Here is a 19861-nt window from a genome sequence, read left to right as displayed (position 1 = left end):
TTAGGTTTTCTGTGATTTTCCTAACTCGCTCCAGGAAAGTGCTGCGATGGTTCCTTCGAAATGGCCCGGCCGATTTTCTTCCCCAACCTTAACAAATTATCCGAGTCTGTGCTCCGTCTCTAATGATCCCGCTGTAGAAGACCTTAAACACTAGTCTTCTTTTCCCGTTTTTCTGCTAGTCCACGACCGTGTTCCTCTAACCTCGTCTATCTGTGCTTGTGTTCCAAGCTTGTTTGTCTTTGCTTAAGATGACACCGTATTGCTTCAGGGGCGATGAAAGAAAACAGGATTGATATAGAATTTGGGTAAGGTGAAATCTTTATTTTATTTTCAAAATTATAAGTGAAAATATAAATAAACTACATATCAATTACGACAGGAAACAAGCGAAAGGTTCGTTTGGTGACAGGTCGCAAACATACACTACCGGCCATTGAAACTGCTACGCTACGAAAATGACGTGCTACAGACGCGAAATTTAACTGACAGGAAGAAGATGCTGTGATATGCAAATGATTAGCTTTTCAGAGCATTCACACAAGGTTGGCGCCGGTGGCAACACCTACAACGTGCTGACATGAGGAAAGTTTCCAACTGATTTCTCATACACAAACAGCAGTTGACCGGCGTTGCCTGGTGAAACGTTGTTGTGATGCCTCGTGTAAGGAGGACAAATGCGTACCATCGCGTTTCCAACTTTGATAAAGATGGGATTGTAGCCTATCGCGATTGCGGTTTATCGTATCGCGACATTGCTGCTCGCGTTGGTCGAGATCCAATGACTGTTGGCAGAATATGGAATCGGTGGGTTCAGGAGGGTAATACGGAACGCCGTGCCGGATCCCAACGGCCTCGTATCACTAGCAGTCGAGATGACTGCCATTTTATCAACATGGCTGTAACGGGATGTGCACCCACGTCTCGATCCCTGAGTCAACAGATGGGTACGTTTGCAAGACAACAACCATCTGCACGAACAGTTCGACGACGTTTGCAGCAGCCTGGACTATCAGCTCGGAGACCATGGCTGCGGTTACCCTTGACGCTACTTCACAGACAGGAGCGCCTGCGATGGTGTACTCAACGACGAACCTGGGTGCACGAATGGCAAAACGTCATTTTTTCGCATGAATCCAGGTTCTGTTTACAGCATCATGATGGTCGCATCCGTGTTTGGCGACGTCGCGGTGAACGCACATTGGAAGCGTGATTCGCCATACTGACGCATCACCCGCCGTGATGGTATAGGGTGCCATTGGTTACACGTCTCGGTCACCTCTTGTTCTCAATGACGGCACTTTGAATAGTGGACGTTACATTTCAGATGTGTTACGACCCGTGGCTCTACCCTTCATTCGATCCCTGCGAAACCCTACATTTCAGCAGGATAATGCACGACCGCCTGTTGCAGGTCCTGTATGGGCATTTATGGATACGGAAAACGTTCGACTGCTGCCCTGGCCAGCACATTCTCCAGATCTCTCACCAATTGAAAACGTCTGGTCAATGGTGGCAGAGCAACTGGCTCGTCACAATACGCCAGTCACTACTCTTGATGAACTGTGGTATCGTGTTGAAGCTGCATGGGCAGCTGTACCTGTACACGTCATCCAAGCTCTGTTTGACTTAATGCCCAGGCGTATCAAGGCCGTAATTACGGCCAGAGGTGGTTGATCTGGATACTGATTTCTCAGGATCTATGCACCCAAATTGCGTGCAAATGTAAGCACATGTCAGATCCAGTATAATATATTTGTCCAATGAATACCCGTTTCTCATCTGCATTTCTTCTTGGTGTAGTAATTTTAATGGCAAGTAGTTCAAGAACGGCAACAGTATAAACTGTGTGCACTATAGTCGTCCAGACAGTGAGGAAATGTGGATAGAAAACTGAAAGCAATTGTTAGTTTGAGAAACAGAACGAGCGAAAGTGAAGGGAGCGGCAGTACTTACTCGAAAGACAATTTTGTTTTGCGTTTTTATTACCAACCGTCAACGTTTGACTGTTCACTGCAACATAACTGAAGTCACCAGACATGATACAACAAGATTATTCAAATTACGCGTTGGTGATCACACTTTCTAGCTGCATGACAAACGCAAAAAACATACCTGTAAGACATATATAAGAAAGGGTCACTAGACTTAAACACTTGTTTAGTTTACGATTTTGTACCTTCGATAGCAGAAGGCAACAGGGATGAATTACAAAATCAAAAAGTTATCCACAACTTGTAGAGAAACCAGACTCTAGTTACAAGAGGCGGAGAACATGAAGGGGAAGCAGTGTTTAGGATGGGAGTAAGACAAGTTGTACGCTGTTGCCGATGTGATTCAGTCTGAGCAAGTAGTAAGGAAGCCATGGAGAAGTTTTGAAAGGTATGACTAGAAATCTACTCTGTAGGAATCAGCATGGGTTTCGAAAAAGACGATCGTGTGAAACCCAGCTCGCGCTATTCGTCCACGAGACTCAGAGGGCCATAGACACTGGTTCACATGTAGACGCCGTGTTTCTTGACTTCTGCAAGGCGTTCGATACAGTTCCCCACAGTCGTTTAATGAACAAAGTAAGAGCATATGGACTATCAGACCAATTGTGTGATTGGATTGAAGAGTTCCTAGATAACAGAACGCAGCATGTCATTCTCAATGGAGACAAGTCTTCCGAAGTAAGAGTGATTTCAGGTGTGCTGCAGGGGAGTGTCGTGAGACCGTTGCTATTCACAATATATAAACATGACCCGGATAACATCGGAAGTTCACTGAGGCTTATTGCGAATGAAGCTGTCGTATATCGAGAGGTTGTAACAATGGAAAATTGAACTGAAGTGCAGGGGGATCTGCAACGGATTGACGCATGGCGCAGGGAATGGAAATTGAATCTCAATGTAGACAAGTGTGATGTGCTGCGATCCTTTATCATTTAGGTACAATATAGCAGGTCAGCAACTGGAAGCAGTTAATTACATATAATATCTGGGAGTAGGCATTAGGAGTAATTTAAAATGGAATTACCATATAAAATTAGTAGTCGCTAAAGCAGATGCTAGACTGAGATTCATTGGAAGAATCTTAAGGAAATGCAGTCCGAAAACAAAGGAAGTAGGTTACAGTACACTTGTTCGCCCACTTCTTGAATACTGCTGACCGGTGTGGGATTCGTACCAGATAGGGTTGATAGAAGAGATAGAGAAGATCCAACGCGGAGCAGCGCGCTTCGTTACAGAATCATTTAGTAATCGCAAAAGCGTTACGGAGATGGTAGATAAACTCCAGTGGAAGACTCTGCAAGAGAGACGCTCAGTAGCTCCGTACGGGCTTTTGTTGAAGTTTCGAGGCCACACCTTCACCGAGGAGTGTAGCAGTATATTGCTCCCTCCTACGTATATCTTAGGAAGAGACCACGAGGATAAAATAAGAGAGATTAGAGCCCACACAGAGGCATACCGACAATCTTTCTTTCCACGAACAATACGAAACTGGTATAGAAGGGAGAACCGATAGAGGTACTCAAGGTACCCTCCGCCACATACCGTCAGGTGGGTTGCGGAGTATGGATGTAGATGTAGATAGTTTAGGTACCAGAAATAAAAACTATGACATACGAAGATAACCTAATTTTATCAGTGGCGGCAAAAGACCGAATGGATAGCGTCTTAAAAAGACGCTATAAAATGGAAATCGACAAAAATAAAACAGGCGTAATGAAAAGCACCCGAATTAAATTAGATAATGCTGAAGGAATTAGGACGTAGATGAGTTTTGCTGCCTGGCCACAAAAGTAGCTGTCGATGGTCGAAGAAGAAAGGATATAAATGAAGACCTCCAATAGCAAGAAAAATGTTTCTGAAAAAGAGGAAGTTGTTAATAGCTAACATTTTAAGCGTTATGATGCTTTTCTTCCGACGGCATTTGTCTCTGGTGGAGCCTTGTATGGAAGTGAAACTTGGACGATAAGCAGTTCAGATAAGGGAGTAGAAGGTTTCGAAATGTGGTGCTGTAGAATAATGCTGAACATTAGATGAGCAGATCGAGTACCAGTTAAGGAGGTACTAAATCGAATTGGGAAAAAATAAATCTATGGCACAATTTGTCTAAAAGAAGGGATCGGTTAATTGGGGATATACATAGTCATCAAGCAATCGTCATTCAGGTAATGGAGGAAAGGCAGGGAGGGGGAGAATTAAAAGTTGTAGGAGGAAACCAATACTTGAGTACAGTAAGCAGGTGCAGATGGATGTAGTGGTTACGCAGAGATAAAGAGGCTTGCACAGAATAGACTACCACAGAGAGCTACATCATGCCAGTCTTCGGAATGAAGACCAACACTAGAACACAACGGTAACAGCGGTGGCAGAGCTGCGTGAGATTACTTGGTAGTACATAATATCAAAGCAGTCAGTCGAATTCTTACAGTTACATCACCTAGAAGAAGAACTGCTCAGTTACCTCCTTTCTGTCCACGTTTCCTATAGTTTCGTTGAGGTACTTTTTCTCCTCGTCCGAGATGAAGGGGTGCGAGTTGGGGTCGCTGTAGCAGAGCAGTTGCCAGAGGATGAACCAGAGCACTCCGATACCGCCGAACAGGTAGAAGACGCTGTCCCAGCTCTGAGTCGCCTCTATCACGACGCCGCTCACTGCGTTAGCCACGATGTTTCCGATCAGGGAACCTACGCAAACGCACACGTCGTTAACACATTGAAATACACTTCTGATCATCTTTATTCGCGGGTAGCAATACACGCAGCTTTTAAATTCGGGGGTGGTTTGATGCAGCTCTGCAGCAACTGAGTTGCATCTCATCGGAAAAAAATAGCAGTTGTGGTTTAGCCTCAGCCATTGCAAAAAATGCTCAAATGGCTCTGAGCACTATGGGACTTAACATCGGAGGTCATCAGTCCCCTAGAACTTAGAACTACTTAAACCTAACTAACCTAAGGACATCACACACATCCATGCCCGAGGCAGGATTCGAACCTGCGACCGTAGCGGTCGCGCAGTTCCAGACTGAAGCGCCTAGAACCGCTCGGCCACTCCGGCCGGCTCAGCCATTGCAATACTAAAACAGCAAGCTCGTATTGCCTAATGTTACAAGCCCAGACCATTCAATCGTATATGACTATTGCCCCTGCAACTATTGAATAGCCTGCATCCCCTTTCCAGGAGCGAAATGTTTGTCTGCTGGCGGCTACGGTAGACTGTGAATCAATACGTCAGAGTTGTATATATATCAGCATTGTCTTTCTCGCTACAGTATCTGCTCAACACCATTATTGTTTCACTGTATTCGTAGTGCTATGACAGACCTAGAGAAAGCTTTCGACAATGTTGACTGGAATACTCTCTTTCAAATTCTGAAGGGGGCAGGAGTAAAATACAGGGAGCGAAAAGCTATTTACAATTTGTGCAGAAGCCAGATGGCAGTTATAAAAGTCGAGGGACATGAAAGGGAAGCAGTTATAGGGAAGGGAGTGAGACAGGATTGTAGACTCTCTCCGATGTTATTCAATCTGTATATAGAGCAAGCAGTAAAGGAAACAAAAGAAAAATTTGGATTAGGAATTAAAATCCATGGAGAAGAAATAAAAACTTTGAGATTCGCCGATGACATTGTGATTCTGTCAGAGACAGCAAAGGACCTGCAAGAACAGTTGAATGGAATGGAAAGTGTCTTGAAAGGAAGATATAAAATGAACATCAACAAAAGCAAAACGAGGATAATGGAATGTAGTCGAATTAAGTCAGGTGATGCTGAGGGAATTAGATTAGGAAATGAGACACTTAAAGTAGTAAAGGAGTTTTGCTATTTGGGGAGCAAAATAACTGATGATGGTCGAAGTAGAGAGGATATAAAATGTAGACTGGCAATGGCAAGGAAAGCGTTTTTGAAGAAGAGAAATTTGTTAACATTGAGTATAGATTTAAGTGTCAGGAAGTCGTTTCTGAAAGTATGGAGTGTAGCCATGTTTGGAAGTGAAACATGGGCGATAAATAGTTTAGACAAGAAGAGAATAGAAGCTTTCGAAATGTGGTGCTACAGAAGAATGCCGAAGATTAGATGGGTAGATCACATAACTAATGAGGAGGCATTGAATAGAATTGGGGAGAAGTTTGTGGCACAACTTGACTAGAAGAACGGATCGGTTGGTAGGCCATGCTCTGAGGCATCAAGGGATCACCAATTTAGTATTGGAGGGCAGAGTGGAGGGTAAAAATCGTAGAGGGAGACCAAGAGATGAATACACTAAACAAATTCAGAAGGATGTAGGTTGCAGTAGGTACTGGGAGATGAAGCAGCTTGCACAGGATAGAGTAGCATGGAGAGCTGCATCAAACCAGTCTCAGCACTGAAGACCACAACAACAGCAACTGGCACATTTCACGGGAGGCCGTGGGACACGACGAGATGGGTCAGACCGCACTACGCAGACCACTCCCCTCACTCTCCACCACCTCGACAAGATCGACACCTCATCCGAATGGCACTGCGGGACTGATCTGCGTCCTCCTCGGATCTGACGCAACAGTGCAACAAATTGTACACAATCAGGGGTGACAGTCCGTCGCCGTTTATTACGGCATGGATTACGTGCGCCACATCCACTTTTCCGCCTACCTCTGACGAATGTGCAGAAATATGCGCCAGTGGTGTATGGATCGGCATCACTGGGGACACGAATAGTATCAGCTACTGTTCTTGGACGAATTCTGTTTGTTTGAAAATGATGGACGCATTTTGGTTCGCCGTAGTCAGGGGGAGAGGCATCACAATCATTGGATTCGCACAGGACATATAGCGCCAACTGAAAGCCTTTTGGTGTGGGATGCTATTGGTTACAACAACCAAACATACACTACTGGCCGTTAAAATTGCTACACCCCGAAGATGGCGTGCTACAGACGCGAAATTTAACCGACAGGAAGAAGATGCTGTGATATGCAAATGATTAGCTTTTCAGAGCATTCACTCAAGGTTGGCACCGGTGGTGACACCTACAACGTGCTGACATGAGGAAAGTTTCCAACCGATTTCTCATACACAAACAGCGGTTGACCGGCGTTGCCTGGTGAAACGTTGTTGTGATGCCTCGTATAATGAGGAGAAATGCGTACCATCACGTTTCCGACTTTGATGAAGGTCGGATTCAAGCCTATATCGATTGTATCGTATCGCGACATTGCTGCTCGCGTTGGTCGAGATCCAGAACATGGAATCGGTGGGTTCAGGAAGGTAATACGGAATACCGTGCTGGATCCCAACGGCCTCGTATCACTAGCAGTCGAGATGACAGGCATCTTATCCGCATGGCTGTAACGGATCGTGCAGCCTCGTCCCGATCCCTGAGTCAACAGATGGGTACGTTTGCAAGCCAACAACCATATGCACGAACAGTTCGACGACGTTTGCAGTAGCATGGACTATCAGCTCGGAGACCATGGCTGCGGTTACCCTTGACGCTGCATCACAGACAGGAGTGCCGGCGATGGTGTACTCAACGACGAACCTGAGTGCACGAATGGCAAAACGTCATTTTTTCGGATGAATCCAGGTTCTGTTTACAGCATCATGATGGTCGCATCCGTGTTTGGTGACATCGCGGTGAACGCACATTGGAAGCGTGTATTCGTCGTCGCTATACTGGCGTATCACCCGACGTGATGGACGCATTTTGGTTCGCCGCAGTCAGGGGGAAAGGCATCACAATCATTGGATTCGCACAGGACATATAGCGCCAACTCAAATCCTTATGGTGTGCCATTGGTTACACGTCTCGGTCACCTCTTCTTCGCACTGACGGCACTTTGAACAGTGGACGTCACCCTTCATTCGATCCCTGTGAAACCCTACATTTCAGCAGGACAATGCACGACCTCATGTTGCAGGTCCTGTACGGGCCTTTCTGGATACAGAAAATGTTCGACTGCTGCCCTGGTCAGCATATTCTCCAGGTCTGTCACCAATTGAAAACGTCTTGTCAATGGTGGCCGAGCAACTGACTCGTCACAATACGCCAGTCACTACTGTTGATGAACTGTGGTATCGTGTTGAAGCTGCATGGGCAGCTGTACCTGTACACGGCATCCATGCTCTGTTTGACTCAATGCCCAGGCGTATCAAGGCCGTTATTACAGCAAGAGGTGGTTGATCCGGGTACCAATTTCTCAGGATCTATGCACCCAAATTGCGTGAAAATGTAATCACATGTCAGTTATAGTAAAATATAGTTGTCCAATGAAAACCCGTTTATCATCTGCATTTCTTCTTGGTGTAGCAATTTTAATGGCCAGTAGTATAGTTGGTGCGCGTCTAGGGCACTGTGACCATTGCGACATACGTGAAAGACTTCCTGTGGCGTTTAACCATACCATATCTGCACAACACCCCAGACGCCATTTTTCAGCGAGACAATGCACGACCGCAATCTGCTGCAGGAACACGTGCCTTCTTGTAGTCACAGGATTTCAGTCTTATGCCCTGGCCAGATCACCAGACTTGTCACCAAGCGAAAATGTGTGGGATATGGTGAATTGAGGGGTGCAGCGGTGTGACCCGATGCCAACCACGACGGATGACCTTTGGAACCAGCGTGGACGCCATTGGAGCCTTACACGCTCGATGCCATCACTCATGAAACAACTTATCAGGTCCGTGGTGGGTCCTGTGCCTACTAGGCACTGAACGGAGGTGACTGAAATGCTAATCATTTCTGCAGAGCCGGCCGCGGTGGTCTCGCGGTTCTAGGCGCGCAGTCCGGAACCGCGCGACTGCTACGGTCGCAGGTTCGAATCCTGCCTCGGGCATGGATGTGTGTGATGTCCTTAGGTTAGTTCGGTTTAAGTAGTTCTAAGTTCTAGGGGATTGATGACCACAGCTGTTAAGTCCCATAGTGCTCAGAGCCATTTGAACCATTTCTGCAGAACACACTAATGTATATATATGTCTTGAGAATATGAACGTCCTGTCTCTAGTAGTTGAAGGTGTTCTCTTTTCTTCTGAACATGAATTTACCTTTTATTCTGCGAAGTTTACATGGAAATGATTTTTCGAACCAGAGTTAATGCTAATCGGAATTAGCTACTGGGACGGCTGCAATTTACATAAATGTTAAACGCGAGGAAAGAAATGAGACTTCATGAAGTGAGACAAATATGAACACTTACCAGCAAAGACGAGAGATCCAAGAGTGCCTCTTTCGCTAACCGGAACCCACTGTGCCAGAAGTGCATTCAGGGCAGGAAATGTAGTTCCCTAGAAACAAATTAAATACAGATATTGTATTTTATATGTGTGAATGAAGTGTAAGATATTTTCTTGAATGACATGAAATGCTGCAATTATATTCAAAAACGTTCAAATGTGTGTGAAATCTTATGGGACTTAACTGCTAAGGTTATTAGTCTCTAAACTTACACGCTACGTAACCTAAATTATCCTAAGGACAAACACACACACACTCATGCCCGAGGGAGGACTCGAACTTCCGCCGTGACCAGCCGCACAGTCCATGACCGCAGCGCCTGAGACTGATTGGCTAATCCCGCGCGGCCTGCAACTATGTTACTGTCCAAATAGAGTTAAATGCATGCTGTAATATTCAAATATCAGTACAGATGCTTTCAGGACATCACGCGGTACGATAATACAGGAAACACATAAATAACAAGTTTCTTGCAGTGGCCATTCTTCAGAGCAGCTATACATTATCAGAAGTATCCCAACACCTATAAATGTTCATTAATATGGGAAAGGCCAACCGGCGCCATCATGACATCTTGAACTCTACTGGAGGCACTTTTAGTGAAGTGTCTGACGTCTATGGAGGAATGGCAGATCACTCTTCCTCAATAGTGGAAATCTCAAAAGATGCTTCTGTATTGTCTTCAGGACTTGGTTTTTGTTTGTGCACATGAGATAATGCAGCACAGCTTGTAGGCTGACTGTTACAAACACCTTTCATGTTATGTGGGGCGAATCACCTAAAACTTGCACCACAAATATTGTGGGAAAGGGAAAGTGCTATTGATCTGCGGTTTTCACAAAATGGATCGATAGTCAAGAGCTCGTTAATCAATCAGAAGATTTTAAAAATATTTAGAAAGTGTGTTTTTGTGCAAACGTACACTTTTTAAATGTAACAATGGCTGTTGACATTAACAAACTAAAAGTAGAGTAACTTAGAATGTCTGTGGTGTTTGTTGTAGGATTCTAGTGAGATTCGTTCACGAGATATCGTATTTTGAGAAGTTCCTACTCTGATACTTGTACAATACCTACGGTAGCACACTAAAAAACAACGCCTTATGTGGATTATCACGAGTAACGAGACAATTTACCATCAGAATCTGTGTTCAAAATGACGACTGTCAGCGGCAGCACACGCATCCAGCCTGATATGGAATGACTTCTGCACACGTGCTAGCATTCTAGCGATGTTCGAGAAGGTTGCAATAATACGTCGTTGCATGTGTCCTTGTAGACAGCGTCTTTCAGCCTTCCCCACAGAAAAAAGTCTACAAGCGTCAAATCCGGGAAACGGGCCGACAAAGACACATGTCCTCTGCGTCCAGTCCGACGATTCTTGAAGACATGCTGTGGTACATCGTGCGCTTTGGGCTGGACAGCCATCATGTTGGTACCACTGGTTCCTCCCAGAAATATTAAAATGTAGACTTTCACGGCCGGGAATGCATGCCATTATAATTATCCAGGCTGTTATGCCGTGGTCGGTTGATGAATTCTGTGTCAATTCCCAACGTTTAAGTGGAATGAACAGTTTTGTGAACAAACGGATGACGTGGCTGTGGGAAGCCCCCTAAGTCCCGTAAATGCAAACTTCTTTATGGAGAAATTCGAAGAACAGGCCTTAGGTACAGCCAGCAAAAAATCAAATGTATGGTTCCGATACGTGGATGACACGTTTGTGCTGTGGATACTTGGCAGGGAGGAACTAAGCCGGTTCAACGAACATCTGAATAGAGAATTCAGTTTACAATGGAAGAGGAGATAGACGGCAAATCACATTTCGTCGATGTGCTTGTTTTTAGAAACGAAAATAGTACTTTGGGCCAGTCAGTGTACCGCAAACCCACGCACACGGATCGTTATTTGCACCGGGATTCGAACCACCACCCACAACAGAAGTGGGGTGTTATCAAGACGTTAGCGGACAGAGCTGGAAATATTTGTGAACCTGAGTTGCTCGACGCTGAGATGGAACATCTCCACAACGCACTAATGAAGAACGGATATTCGACCGCCGAAATAAAACGTGGGTTGTGACAGCCGCACAGAAATCATAGTGACGTACAGGTTACTGCAAAATCTGAGGTGTTCCTGCCGTTTGTAACGGAAAGAATAGGGAGGATATTGACGAAGCTGAATATTACCGTAATTTACAAGCCCACCACGAAGATACAGGATTACCTTAAGCCTGCCAAGGACGCTCGCAAACCATTGGGAAAAGCTGGAGTGTATAGGATCCCATGCAGCTGTGGAGATGTTTATGTGGGTACCACTAAAAGAGCTGTTTCAAAACGTTTGGAAGAGCACAAGGGCAATTGTAGAAGAGGAGAAACGGAATGATCGGCTGTTGCGGAGCATGCTTTTCAGCCAGGGAACCATCATATTCGTTTTGAGGAGACGCAAGTACTAGCGGCCACAAGCGGATATTACGTAAGGCTCTACAGGGAAGCAATCGAAATCGCTAAATACCCTAATAATTTCAATCGAAAGAAGGAGGGTGTGAAATTAAACGGTATATGGATGCCGGTGTTAAAGAAGATGTGTACCACCCGTCCACTACTGGGTGATGGCAACGGCGATCGACGGTAGCGGAAAGCGCCCAATTGCACTGACGTTTTCGAAACACGTGACGTCACGCCACGGTGCGGGAGCGCGCGGACACGGAACTCAGCGGCAGTCAGTAGCGAGCCAGTGGGTGTGTTGGACCTTCCATCGAGCTACAGACCCTCCTGAAGATGTCTCCCGCAGACGGGGACGAAACGTTGGGAACTGACACAGAGTTCATCAACCGACCACGGCATAACAGCCCGGATAATTATAATAGACATCCTCCCAGAAATGTCTTGTAGCATGCGTGGAAGATGGTCTGTTAGGAGGCTGCGATATTCGTGTGCATTCAGTGTTCCGTCTATGAAACACAGGCCTTCGAGCTGATGGTTCACACACTTACACTACATAGACGCTGATATTCCACCTGACGAAGCCAACGGGGATAGTTAAGAGGCCAATGGTACATATTTCGGCGGTTTACTAGGCCATGATTGGTAAATGTGGCTTCATCACTAAACAAGATACGTATATTAATGTGGTCAGGATGGAACCTATGTCGACAAGGGCTGCGTAGGACGCTCGCCTGACTCTTGGCACTTCCTCGAGCAATTGCGCGACAGCTAACGTGCGGATCAACTTCAACAGCAGCAAGAAAATTTATTTCCCCTTCTTCTGTCGTCACTTCTGTTGCGTCACACTGGACTCGCGTTCGGGAGGACGACGGTTCAATCCCTCGTCCGGCCATCCTGATTTAGGTTTTCTTTGATTTCCTTAAATCACTTCAGGCAATTGCCGGGATGGTTCCTTTCAAAGGGCACGGCCCACTTCCTTCCCTAATCAGACGAGACCGATGACCTCGCTGTTTGATCTCTTCCACCGAATCAATCCAGTCCAATACTTCTGTTACGTTGCCTATGTGTTACGCTACCACATTCACGTAATTGGTTGACGAGATTAACAAACAACTGCCGAGATGGCTGACGTCTATTGGAAGTAAGAGTGATTTCAGGTGTGCCGCAGGGGAGTGTCGTAAGACCGTTGCTACTCACAATATACATAAATGACCTTGTGGATGACATCGGAAGTTCACTGAGGCTTTTTGCGGATGATGCTGTGGTGTATCGAGAGGTTGTAACAATGGAGAATTGTACTGAAATGCAGGAGGATCTGCAGCGAATTGACGCATGGTGCAGGGAATGGCAATTGAATCTCAATGTAGGCAAGTGTAATGTGCTGCGAATACACAGAAAGAAAGATCCCTTATCATTTAGCTACAATATAGCAGGTCAGCAACTGGAAGCAGTTAATTCCATAAATTATCTGGGAGTACGCATTAGGAGTGATTTAAAACGGAATGATCATATAAAGTTGATCGTCGGCAAATCAGATGCCAGACTGCGATTCATTGGAAGAATCCTAAGGAAATGCAATCCGAAAACAAAGGAAGTAGGTTACAGTGCGCTTGTTCGCCCACTGCTTGAATACTGCTCACCAGTGTGGGATCGGTACCAGATAGGGTTGATAGAAGAGCAGCGCGCTTCGTTACAGGATCATTTAGTAATCGCGAAAGCCGGCCGGTGTGGCCGAGCGGCTCTAGGCGCTACAGTCCGGAACCACGCGACCGCTACGGTCGCAGGTTCGAATCCTGCCTCGGGCATGTGTGTGTGTGATGTCCTTAGGTTAGTTAGTTTTAAGTAGTTGTAAGTTCTAGGCGACTGATGACCTCAGAAGTCAAGTCCCATAGTGCTCAGAGCCATTAAGTAATCGCAAAAGCGTTACGGAGATGATAGATAAACTCAAGTGGAAGACTCTGCAGGAGAGACGCTCAGTAGCTCGGTACGGGATTTTGTTGAAGTTTCGAGAACATACCTTCACCGAGGAGTCAAGCAGTATATTGCTCCCTCCTACGTATATCTTTTGAAGAGACCATGAGGATAAAATCAGAGAGATTAGAGCCCACACAGAGGCATACCGACAAACCTTCTTTCCACTAACAATACGAGACTGGAATAGAGGGGAGAACCGATAGAGGTACTCATGCTACTCTCCGCCACATACTTGCGGAGTATGGATGTAGATGTAGATGTAGATGTATCTTGCTATGTACACCGTACGAGAACTGTATACTCCTAAACTCTCCATACACCATTTCTGCATTGGTAAATCCCATCGTCCGCTCACGACATTATGCTTCGACTACCACACACTAACTGACTAAGTTACGCTGCTCTTGAGGAACACACAAGCACACTGTAAGCAAACATAACAACATCATACGTAGCAACTACGTAGGTTAAATGGCACAAACAAGTGATGAAGTGGAAGATTTTCAAAATACGATATCTCGTAAATGACTCGCCCTAGACTCGTGCAACAAACACCGCTGACATTCTAATTTACCCTACATTTAGTTTTTTAATATCAACAGACATTGTTCTGTTTAAGATAAGTGTATGCTTCCACAAAATATACACTTTCTAAGTATTATTATATTCTGTAGACTAGCTAACAATACGAGCCCCTGGCTATCAAACCATTCACTGAAAACCACAGATCAATACCACTTTCCATTTCCGAAACATCTGCTGTGCAAATTTCAGGTGATTCACCCTGTAAATACGCTACTGACAATTAAAATTGCTTCACCACGAAAATAACGTGCTACTGACGCGAAATTTAACTGACAGGAAGAAGATGCTGTGATATGCAAATGATTAGCTTTTCAGAGCATTCACACAAGGTTGGTGCCGGTAGCGACACCTACAACGTGCTGACATGAGGAAAGTTTCCAACTGATTTCTCATACGCGAAAGCAGTTGACCGGCGTTGCCTGGTGAAACGTTGTTGTGATACCTCGTGTAAGGAGGAGAAATGTGTACCATCCGACTTTGACAAAGGTGGGATTGTAGCCTATCGCGATTGCGGTTTGTCGTATCGCGACATTGCTGCTCGCGATGGTCGAGATCCAATGACTGTTAGCAGAATATGGAATCGCTGGGATCATGAGGGTAACACGGAACGCCGTGCTGGATCCCAACGGCCTCGTATCACTAGCAGTCGAGATGACTGGCATTTTATCTACATGGCTGTAACGGGATGTGCAGCCACGTCTCGATCCCTGAGTCAACAGATGGGTACGTTTGCAAGACAACAACCATCTGCACGAACAGTTCGACGACGTTTGCAGCAGCATGGACTATCAGCTCGGAGACCATGGCTGCGGTTACCCTTGACGCTGCATCACAGACAGGAGCTCCTGCGACGGTGTACTCAACGACGAACCTGGGTGCAGGAATGGCTAAACTTCATTTTTTTCGGATAAATCCAAGTTCTGTTTACAGCATCATGATGGTCGCATCCGTGTTTGGCGACATCGCGGTGAACGCACGTTGGAAGCGTGTATTCGTCATCGCCATACTGGCGTATCACCCGGCGCGATGGTATGGGGTGCCACTGGTTACACGTCTCGGTCGCCTCTTGTTCGCACTGACGGCACTGTGAACAGTGGACGTTACATTTCAGATGTGTTACGACCCGTGGCTATACCCTCCATTCGATCCCTGCGAACTACATTTCAGCAGGATAATGCACAACCGCATGTTACAGGTCCTGTACGGGCCTTTCTGGATACAGAAAATGTTCGATTGCTGCCCTGGCCAGCAATTCTCCAGATCTCTGACCAACTGAAAACGTCTGGTCAATGGTGGCCGAGCAATTGGCTAGTCACAATACGCCAGTCACTACTCTTGATAAACTGTGGTATCGCGTTGTAGCTGCATGGGCAGCTGTACGTGTACACGCCATCCAAGCTCTGTTTGACTCAGTGCCCAGGCGTATCAAGGCCGTTATTACGCCCAGAGGTGGTTGTTCTGGGAACTGATTTCTCAGGATCCATGCACCCAAATTGCGTGAAAATGTTATCACATGTCAGATGTAGTATAATATATTTGTCTAATGAATACTTGGTTATCATCTGCATTTCTTCGTGGTGTAGCAATTTTAATGAGCATTAGTGTAAATGCGTGAGTTGCGAATCACTGGCATGACTCAAAGGCTTTATAGCGCATATGTTTGTCTCCTAAAGAAGTCTTCTTTTGAGTAGAAAGAAGTATGTCTTGAGGCATTACTTAGAAGGCAGATTGCTGGGCTCAGTGATTAGAGTTCGGTAGGACAACGAGGGTACGGACAAAGCACTACTGATCCTGTATGCTTGATCTGCGCCGAGCGCTATTGGCATCGCAGTGCCCGCTGAAGATTTGGAAAGATCATAATTCTGTCTTCTCAATTATTCTTGATGGGCATTGTTAAGCTGCAGCGTCTAGGATTATTGGTGAGATCGTCGCTGGCTTGCGTTGCCTTGGCATAATTCCACATTCCATGATTTTTCAGGTGCTGCTGTGTGACGTGCTTTTTCAGTTATGTTAAGGTTACTGTTCAGATCGCGTCTTCGTCTGAATCTGCGAGGACCAGTTTTCATTTCTCAGTCAGCAATACGACGTCACAGGACATTTTTCACGTTACTTTTGCAACTCTCTACATAATATTTAGGGGACTGTAAAGCGTATGGAGCTGTATTAATTTTTGTAAATGGGTGGTATTGTACAGCTATGTGGTCAATGAGAGGACATTTGTATATGCTGTTCATAAAATTTCGTGTATGTTTTGTGAACAACAACTGAAGTTAATTTAAAATCTCTCACAATTTTTGTCCTATTGCTGTTATTCTTCATTCCTACGAATTTTCATGCCCATTGGCACACGTAGTCACTCATCTTACTGACTACGCACCTACATTTCACTGATGATGGCTGCAAAGTGATTTGTGGCCAAGGCATAGAGTTTCATAATCTAATCGGGTATAAAGATCACCGTTCTCCTCAGGAGGCTAAAACGGCCCCATTTCGAGTATTCATCCTTCGTTTGTACCGTAGTAGCGGATGCTGTCACAATTTGAAATAAACTGATTTCAACAGATATAACATTTTCTTCTTTTGTATGTAATTTTTATACAAACGATGTAAGCAGGACTAGCAGAGAACTTCAACAAACCTGCTAAATCAATGAAAACGTGGAGACGTTGCGTTTCAGTGAGTTATTTTCTTGCAGTGTGGCATTACGACATTGCAATTACATCCACATGACACGTGTCTGTGCTACATGGAGAGACGCATTTGCACTGATAGGTTTTTTTGTGACAATTGAAGATTTAGTTTGCGATTTATCTCCAATTTTCGTTAAAAGGACCTTTACATGTTTTGTTGTACTACGAAAATTTGCTTACTGTTTTATATTTCATTAACTGTATTCAGACCGTTTTACTGTTCTTCCCTGGGTCAAACTTCGTATAAAGAGGATTGTTTTCAGAGCTTACAGAAGATCTGATATAATGTTCAAAGTTTGTTGCAAGACTGGATGGGTATAGTATGGGTAATTTACACTCCATTTTAAGCAAAAGCTGGTTTCTCCCGTATCTCGATGTGCATGACGTATGCCTTCTGAACTATGTGTCATACAATGATATAATTTTGCAACTACGTTCATGGTATATGTGGATACTGCATACAAAAAGTGTTGCGAATAGAGTTAGTAGTAAAGAAGTAATAAATTGAAACGTCATGTCTGATGTTGCAGTTTCACGGCATGAGCAGCGCAAATGAGGCAAGCAAGAAAATTTTCTTCTTTCATCATTTTGGTGGGGGTGTTGGCAAAGAAACTTTCGAAAAGGGTAGAAATTATGGTTCAAATGGCTCTGAGCACTATGGGACTCAACTGCTGAGGTCATTAGTCCCCTAGAACTTAGAACTAGTTAAACCTAACTAACCTAAGGACATCACAAACATCCATGCCCGAGGCAGGATTCGAACCTGCGACCGTTGCGGTCTTGCGGTTCCAGACTGCAGCGCCTTTAACCGCACGGCCACTTCGGCCGGCGGTAGAAATTATGTGTGAAGTTTGTTGCAGATCGGTAAGTGCCCTCGTTCTCAATTATTGAACGAATACAGTCTAGGCTATTTGCGCTGCGGTGTGACCAGGAGGAATGATCGATATGGGAGGATATGACAGGAATGATCATAACATTACAACGTGCGTTTTACAGAGCATCAGTTGAAAAATATGTAATTTTAACTCTCCTTTAAGCGTTATCGTACACGTCACCCTACAGTTCATAGTAAATGTTCGAATATCCCAATGTCAGCTTCAGTGCGGTTGTACACTCTCATGTTATGTTGCTTGTCTGGTTGACTGCACACTCTCTAATAAGGGCATCAACGCCCATGATGCGATCAAGCAATTCAGCTCGCGTATTGATAACGTGTGTGTTCTGTCTCGTAAACCATTCAGAAACTGATCGTGACCGAGCCAAATATCTCACGAAATAAGCATCCAAAGAAAAAACTACGTAGAACGAAACTTGTCTAGCTTGAAGGGGGAAATCAGATGGCGCTGTGGTTGGCCCGCTAGATGGCGCTGCCATGGGTCAAACGGATGGCAACTGCGTTTTTTAAAAATAAGAACCCCCATTTTTATTACATATTCGTGTAGTACGTAAAGAAATATGAATGTTTTAGTTGGACTACATTTTTCGCTTTGTGACAGATGGCGCTGTAATAGTCACAAACGTTTAAGTACGTGGTATCACGTAACATTCCGCCAGTGCGGACTGAATTTGCTCCGTGATACATTATCCGTGTTAAAATGGACCCTTTACCAATTGCGGAAAAGGTCGATATCGTGTTGATGTACGGCTGTTGTGATCAAAGTGCCCAACGGGCGTGTGCTATGTATGCTTCTCGGCACCCTGGACGAAATCATCCAAGTGTCCGGACCGTTCGCCAAATAGTTACGTTATTTAAGGAAACAGGACGTGTTAAGCCATATGTGAAAGGTCAACCACGACCTGCAACAGATGATGATGCCCAAGTAGGTGTTTTAGCTGCTGTCGCGGCTAATCTGCACATCAGTAGCAGACAAACTGCGCGAGAAGCGGGATTCTCAAAAACGTCGGTGTTGAGAATGCTACATCTACATCGACTGCACCCGTACCATATTTCTATGCACCAGGAATTGCATGGCGACGACTTTGAACGTCGTGTACAGTTCTGCCAATGGGCACAAGAGAAATTACGGGACGATGACCGATTTTTTGCACGCGTTCTATTTACCGACGAAGCGTCATTCACCAGCAGCGGTAACGTAAACCGCCATAATAAACACTATTGGGCAACGGAAAATCCACGGTGGCTGCGACAAGTGGAACATCACTGACCTTGGCGGGTTAATGTATGGTGCGGCATTATGGGAGGAAGGATAATTGGCCCCCATTTTATCGATGGCAATCTAGATGGTGCAATGTAGGCTGATTTCCTATGTAACGTTCTACCGATGTTACTACAAGATGATTCACTGCATGACAGAATGGCGATGTACTTCCAACATGATGGATGTCCGGCACATAGCTCGTGTGCGGTTGGAGCGGTATTGAATAGCATATTTCATGACAGGTGGATTGGTCGTCGAAACACCATACCATGGCCCGCACGTTCACCGGATCTGACGTCTCCGGATTTCTTCCTGTGGGGAAAGTTGAAGGATATTTGCTATCGCGATCCACCGACAACGCCTGACAACATGCGTCAGCGCATTGTCAGTGCATGTGCGAACATTACAGAAGGCGAACTACTCGCTGTTTAGAGGAATGTCGTTACACGTATTGCCAAATGCATTGCGGTTGACGGACATCATTTTGAGCATGTATTGCATTAATGTGGTATTTACAGGTAATCACGCTGCTACAGCATGCGTTCTCAGAAATGACAAGTTCAGAAAGGTACATGTATCACATTGGAACAACCTAAATAAAATGTTCAAAAGTACCTACGTTCTGTATTTTAATTTAAAAAACCTACCTGTTACCAACTGTTCGTCTAAAATTGTGAGCCATATGTTTGTGACTATTACAGCGCCATCTATCACAAAGCGAAAAAAGTGATCCAACTAAAACATTCATATTTCTTTACGTACTACACGAGTATGTAATAAAGATGGGGGTTTTATTTTAAAAAACGC

General features: G+C 45.0%; 1 protein-coding gene across 2 annotated transcripts in view; it reads right to left on the bottom strand.

Annotated features, from left to right (window-relative positions):
* The window catches only part of LOC124619456 (putative inorganic phosphate cotransporter), a 358088-nt gene that overhangs the window by 45808 nt on the left and 292419 nt on the right, over positions 1–19861 (bottom strand). For both annotated transcript variants that reach the window (XM_047145852.1, XM_047145853.1), the window contains exons 4-5: positions 9163–9250; positions 4450–4670 (exon numbers count right to left, since the gene is read on the bottom strand). In XM_047145852.1, the coding sequence (XP_047001808.1) occupies positions 4450–4670; positions 9163–9250 (309 nt within the window). The remainder of the gene's footprint in view (positions 1–4449; positions 4671–9162; positions 9251–19861) is intronic.

The sequence above is a fragment of the Schistocerca americana genome, chromosome 6 (assembly GCF_021461395.2).
Source record: "Schistocerca americana isolate TAMUIC-IGC-003095 chromosome 6, iqSchAmer2.1, whole genome shotgun sequence".
Classification (NCBI taxonomy): domain Eukaryota; kingdom Metazoa; phylum Arthropoda; class Insecta; order Orthoptera; family Acrididae; genus Schistocerca; species Schistocerca americana.
Note: the sequence above shows the minus strand (reverse complement) of the source record. Positions and strands in the feature narration are given on the sequence as shown.